General features: G+C 39.0%; 1 protein-coding gene across 2 annotated transcripts in view; it reads right to left on the bottom strand.

Moving 5' to 3' along the window:
- Window positions 1–1,954: 1,954 nt before the first annotated feature.
- Window positions 1,955–7,077, bottom strand: part of IPO11 (importin 11) — a 226,822-nt gene continuing 221,699 nt past the window's right edge. For both annotated transcript variants that reach the window (XM_026455698.1, XM_026455705.1), the window contains one exon: window positions 1,955–3,403. In XM_026455698.1, coding sequence (XP_026311483.1) covers window positions 3,239–3,403 — 165 coding nt within the window. In that variant the 3' untranslated portion in view covers window positions 1,955–3,238. The remainder of the gene's footprint in view (window positions 3,404–7,077) is intronic.

The raw sequence follows: 7,077 nt of genomic DNA on the forward strand, positions 1-7,077 counted from the left end.
AGGGAGGTGGAGGCTGTAGAAAGCCGAGATCAAGCCACTGCATTCCAGCCTGGGTGACAGGGTGATACCCTGTCTAAAATAAATGAGAGGATTCTGGATGAAAAAACACATGGTTTTTGTATGTCTTTTATTATATGTCACATAAAGGACATCTGTGTGGCAGTAGGGAAAATTGGAATATGAACTGTTTATTAGATGTTATTGCATTATTGAGAATTTTCTTAGGTGTATAATGGCATTAGTGGATATGTAGAGGAATGGCATCCTCAGATGTCTGCTAAAGTATTTGGAGATAAAGGTTGATAATAATAAACTTCTGTAGTGTTTGTACTTTCAAATGGTTAGTGAAAGTACATGTGTGTATATGTAAGTATATTTATATACCGACACACATATATAAAGAGAGTAAATATGGCAAAATGTCAAGTTTGGTAAATCTAGATGATGGGTATACTGGGGTTCATTACACTATTTTCTTCATGCTTCTGCAGATTTTTTTCTTTTCTAAAGTTAAGAGAAGAAAGTATTTTGGTTTTCATGACATGCATGTTATCTTCATTAGCTCTTCAACTTTTAAATTTCTATGCACTTCAGGTTTATGACTTGGAGAAGTAGAAAAGACAACAACCCTTAGTAGGTGAGCCTTATATTTTAATTCATGGAATTATAAATTAGTCGTGAGGCTACAAAGATCCAACATTTTCAAAACCTGATGATTTTGTATGTTAGAGTGACTCCAAATTGATGCGAGTCTGGAGTCAGGGAGTTGCCCAGATTCCAGTATAGTGCCACTGATGCTTAAGTAGCCTCACCAAACCATGCCATTAGAGAGCAGTTTTTAAATAACTATCAAATTACACAGTGACAGCATCATTTTATTTCATACACAATCTCCTTCACCTGCAGGCCAAGGAGATTTTCTTATAGCATGTCGGCAAGTCTGTGTTCCTAATCAACTGTGAAATTTCATGAAGGTGGGTACTCTGTTCTCATATCAGAATGCAGCACAGCATTATGGCATGAAACAGTAACTCAATAAATACTAACTGAATAAAGAAATGGGTAAAATAAAGATTAAAGTGAGGATTTTTCAAGATAAATTGTATCTTTTTAAAAATGGTATGCAATAATGTGGATTCTCTAAAATGACTAGTAGGAGAGGAGGGACCAACTCATAAGGAAGCTTTAAAATGTCATTGTTAGTCACATGGGCCTTTGTGAGAGGGTTGGGAGAAGTCTTTGGAATAGAAAATAAATAGAAAAGGAATGTTTTTGGAGTATAAATGATCATTACCTTGTTTCAGGAGCCACAGTTCAACCAGAGGCCAGAGGCCTGGCTGAGTTGTTTGTCTTAAACTTAATATATTTGCTATACAGTTCTGTTAATGAATAGAATTCTGTAAACCAATAATTACATTTGATGTCTTAATTGAGCACTTAAAAATTCAAGATACATGAATTATTTTTCTGAGCTATTTATCAAGCCTATTTAAACTTACGAGTTTAAAAAATGAAGCAAACTCTTTCCCTGAGATAAGCTTTTTACTTCTTTTGCAAGGTAGCTATTTCAGTAATATTTGCTATGGCACTATAATGAAATCTGTCAGGAATTAGAAGGATGAGTACTTTAACTGAAAAATGAGCATGTTTGAGAATTTCTGATAACACTAATGGGTTAGTGTTTCAAATGAAAATAATTAAGTCAACAAAAAGAAATTCTTGGATCAGTCTTGAGGACTTAGTAACGAATAACGAAATATCACTTGAAAGGAGCTTTTTGTCTTTAAATGAAGATAAATTTAAAGGGTAACTAGGATTTGCTACCTGCAGTACTGATACCTACTAGCACAGAATCCAAGCTAGAATATAAAAGAAAACTCCCTGTGTAAGTCACTGGGCAATTTTTAAGAACTCATTTTTTGGGGGGAGCAAGAAAAGCAGTCAGACAAATCAGTCCAAGGTGAGGTATCTTTGGAAAATTTAATTTGGACCATATTTTCTTCTTCTTTCTGAAAACATCAAATATCCCTATACATTTTGGGTTCCACAGCTTACAAAGGGGCAGTGGGTTTCCCGCAGTTACATACTGTACCCAACTTTCTATAGAAAGATAAAACATTTTCCAACCTTGCTTTTGAGTATTTCCTAAAAAATGCTTTAAAGTTTCCTTACAATAAATGGCAAGTAAAACAAAGTAAGGCTTTTTTTTTTTTCTCCTTTTCCCCTTTTTATGTACTGCATGTTGGAGGAATAAGGAAGGAAGACTGGTTCCATCAGAATACTAGTAATCCTAGTACCCTGGGGATTACTGCTGGATCCTCCCAGGTATACCCCTATTATTGAGGCCTTGATGCACCCCTGCACTGAGGAACCTGAGAAGGGTAAGTACTGAACAGTCTGTCATAGCCACGTGGGACTGTCACAGCACAGGTGGGACTGGGAGTCGCCCAGTTCGTCTTGGTGCTCACAGGAGTAACAAAGGAACTAGGACCAAACCATAACTAGAGGTCTCCCATGTGGCACTGCAGTACCACACGTTCACTTTTACAGGCCTTACAAATGTACATTTGTAGACTCAATGTATTTACTGGGAAAAAAAAAAAAAAAAGAAAAAAATGCCTTTACTAATTTCTGTATCAAATTATTAGAATGAAAATAAAAGCATTTGTCTGATGAAACACACCTTCTATGTTAGATGAAAATAACTCCCTTGCAAGATAAGCTTGGTAATGTGTATTTGTCACTATTATACATTTTTGCTTAGTACACACATTTCTTTAATAGCATCATCTGAACAGCTTTGTCAGTTTTCAAACCTGTAGTTTCATTAGCTTAAAAAAAGGATAAGGCAGCCAAATTTAATGAATTTTGGTTGCAGAAAAACATCTCGGGCATTAACTCTTATCTTCAAATGTTAAGAGCACATAATTAAAAGATAAAGTTTCTTCTCTTAACAGGAAACTAAGCAGCTATTGTCATCAAATGTACTTTTACATGTACTTTTTAGTAAAGGGCCCCCTCATAAATATAAAATTAAATTCTTTTGAGGAATAGTTTTGTGATTTTAGTTATGCAGGATTTACATTTATCCTTTACATTTTGTAGTAAAAAAAAATGTGTGGTCTTTGCTTATTTTCATGAAGTGATTTCTTCATCTCAGCAGGCTCTCACATACAACCGGCAGGCTAGGTTACTCAGCTTGTTTCTGAAAGGCGAGGCAGTCACATGTCATGTGCTCTTAGAATCCTTGCAAAAATTCCTGTAGCTGGGTGACAATCTCCGTGTCCACTGTTTCCATGAGGGACTGGAAACCTTGTTCTCCTAGCATCTCCTGCTGTGCCTTGAGCTTCTCGTAGATGAACTGCTGCAGAGACACCATATGAACAGGGTCCTTCAGGGCCAGCTGTGGGATACAGAGAGGAGCAAGACTGTCAAAAAAGCAAAACAAGTCTCTCCTACCTGCAATTTACAGAAGTTCTTTGTAATCTCTTCTACAGTAACAAAATTGCTTCTGCCTCTCTTCTTACACAGATTCTGTAATAGTCTCATAGTGGAAAAATCTGTCAAAGAAAATTTCATTCAATTAGTCTAACTTCAGTTGCCTAGGGCCCCCTGAACATGTTTTCTGATTAGCCATTTCTGAAGAGCTGGGGGACTCACTCATTTAAAGCATCAAAACCTAGTAGAAAGCATTCTAAAAGAAACAGAACATGCTGAAGAACATTTAAATACAATTGTCCAGCATTCTCCTTAGGAAGATAGGGTAGGCCACTGTGGCAACCCAGTGATGCCCTCAGGATCCAGAGAGGAGACAGTGTTTGCCTTACCCTGGATTGCAATACTATTTAAATTCCTGTATATGCTTCTGGCTGAAAAAAAAGGGACTCTTCGTCTCCCACTGTGATATTTGGAAAACAAAAGAAGTATAATTTCATGAAAAATAACCCATAAGTCTACTCCCTAAAGATAACAATGACAAAGGAAAATATTTCGGCTGCTTCTACCCTGTGGCATGCACATACATACATATACATAAAACACAGCTGGACCCAGGCTAAGTGCAATGTGTGATATACCAGATTGAATCCTGGAACTAAGAGTGTTACCAGAAAAACTGGTAAAATCTAAATAAAAGTCTGGAGTTTAGTTAATAATAATGCACCGATGTTGGTTTCTTAGTTTTGATAAATGTATCATGTATATTTGAAAAATGTAGGGCTGGGCCCGGTGGCTCATGCCTGTAATCCCAGCACTTTAGGAGGCTGAGGTGGCCAGATCATAAGGTCAGGAGTTTGAGAACAGCCTGCCAATATGGTGAAACCCCGTCTCTACTAAAAATACAAAAATTAGCCTGGCGTGGTGGTGCATGCCTGTAGTCCCAGCTACTTGGGAGGCTGAGGCAGAAGAATCGCCTGAATCCGGGATGCGGAGGTTGCAGTGAGCTGAGATCGCGCCATTGCACTCCAGCCTGGGCGACAGAGCGAGATTCTGTCTCAAAAAAAAAAAAAAAGGAAGAAGAAAGAAAGAAAAATGTAACATATAATGTTAACATTAGGAGAAACTGGGTGACAGGCACATGAGAACTCTTTGTACTATTTTTGTTACTTTTCTGTAAACCTAAAATTATTCCAAATTAAGAAGATTATTCTAAAAAATGGACTCAGCAATTAGAAAAGTATACCCCTCTGTGGCCATTTGGTATAAGGACAAACCGCTCTACAACTGACATCTCATCTTATGTATTAGCTTATATAACTGTCTAATAATACAATTTCTAAGCAGCTAGGCCTGTGTTCACTTTTGAGATAAAAGCTGACGTCTCCAAGCTCTGAATGACATTCAAGGTTAGTTTTTCTCAAGTTAATAACTTCATCAGAACTAGAATACACATTGGAAAATTCCTGGTTTTGTTCTCTTTCCATTACTTCCATATGCTCTTGCCTTCTAAGAAAGTATGTGATCATTCAAGAAATATTTCCATTGAAATGGGTAAGATAAAATTAGGAACGTCCAGAGGCTTCAGTTATTAGCAAGAGATAATTACCCAGAATTCCTGACTCTGGGGTAACACCAGATAAATGAAGTGTTAATAGCCAGATTCACTTCAAAAGTCCACATATCGGATTTTAATAAGCAAGTGGCTCAGTATTACTTAATTTTAAAATTATTACTCTAAGACAGAATGGTTCTAGTTGAAGTGCGTATCAGTTCCCTCTGTTGGTAATGATAGCCTTTTGACATGCTTCAACCCATGAAGTAGTCTTCTAAAGTGGTTCAAGATTTTAGTTTCTGTGGGGCTACTTACAAATTTCTTGTTCTTCGAGATTTCTATCCCTTGAAACAAAGTTTTCCATTATATTTCACTACATTAATAAGAAATTTCACCCAGCAAGAATTTAGTGAAGCAAAATCTTTCATTTTCCTTAAGTTATGCGGCATGTCATTATTCACTTTTTAAGCCTATATGCCCAATTATAATTTTTCAAAAACTACTTACTGTAAAGTTATTTTGTCAGAGGCCTTTGAACCAGTGCAACTCCATCTTTTTTCTTTTCTTTTTTTTTTTTTTTGAGATGGAGTCTCTCTCTCTCTCTCTGTTGCCCAGGCTGGAGTGCAGTGGCGCAATCTCGGCTCACTGCAAGCTCTGCCTCCTGGGTTCACGCCATTCCCCTGCCTCAGGAGTAGCTGGGACTACAGGCGCTCACCACCATAGACGACAAATTTGTTTTTATTTTTATTAGAGATGGGGTTTCACCGTGTTAGCCAGGATGGTCTCGATCTCCTGACCTCATGATCTGCCCGCCTAGGCCTCCCAAAGTGCTGGGATTACAGGCGTGAGCCACAGCGCCTGGCCTGCAACTCCATCTTGAATAGGGGCTGGAGAAAATAAGGCAGAGACCTACTGGGCTGCATTCCCAGGACGTTAGACATTCTAAGCCACAGGATGAGATAGGAGTTCAGCACAAGAAACGAGACATAAAGACCTAGCTGATAAGACAGGTTGTGGTAAAGAAGCTGACTAAAACTTCCCAAAACCACAATGGCCACAAAAGTGACCTGTGGTCATCTTCACTCCTCATTACATGCTAATTATAATGCATTAGCATGCTAAAAGACAATCCCACCAGCACCATAACAGTTTACAAATGCCATGGCAATGTCCAGAAGTTACCCTATATAGTCTAAAAAGGGGAGGTACTGGCTGGGTGCCGTGGCTCACGCCTGTAATCCCAGCACTTTGGGAGGCTGAAGCGGGCAGATCAACTGAGGTCAGGAGTTCGAGACCAGCCTGACCAACACGGAGAAACCCTGTCTCTACTAAAAATACAAAATTAGCTGGGTGTGGTGGAGCATGCCTGTAATCCCAGCTACTTGGGAGACTGAAGCAGGAGAATTGCTTGAACCCAGGAGGCGGAGGTTGCCTTGAGCCTAGATCATGTCACTGCACTCCAGCCTGGGTAACATGAGCAAAACTCCGTTTTTTAAAACAAAACAAAACAAAAAAAAAAAAAAAGAGGGGAGAGGGGGAGGAACCCACAGTTCCAAGAATTGACTACCCCTTCCCCCAAAATCTCATGAACAATCCATCCTTTGTTTAGCATATAATCAAGAAATACCCATAAAAGGCCAGGTGGCTCACGCCTGTAATCCCTGCACCTTTGGGAGGCCAAGGCGGGTGGATCACCTGAGGTTAGGAGTTTGAGACCGGCCTGGCCCACATGATACAATGAAACCCTGTCTCTACTAAAAAAATACAAAAAATTAGGGGGCCATAGGTGGCGTATGCCTGTAATCCCAGCTACTCAGGAGGTGGAGGCCGCAGTGAGCCGAGATTGTGCCACTGCACTCTAGCCTGGGCAGCAATAGCAAAACTCCGTCTAAAAAAAAGAAAAAAGAAAAAAGAAAGAAAGAGAGAAAGAGAGAGAAGAGAGAGAGAGAGAGAGAGAAAGAAAGAAAGAGAAAGAAAGGAAAGGAAAGGAAAGGGAAGGAAAGGAAAGGAAAGGAAGAAGGAAGGAAGGAAGGAAGGAAGGAAGGAAGGAAGGAAGGAAGGAAGGAAGGAAGGAAGGAAGGAAGGAA

This window comes from Piliocolobus tephrosceles, chromosome 4 (assembly GCF_002776525.5).
Source record: "Piliocolobus tephrosceles isolate RC106 chromosome 4, ASM277652v3, whole genome shotgun sequence".
Classification (NCBI taxonomy): domain Eukaryota; kingdom Metazoa; phylum Chordata; class Mammalia; order Primates; family Cercopithecidae; genus Piliocolobus; species Piliocolobus tephrosceles.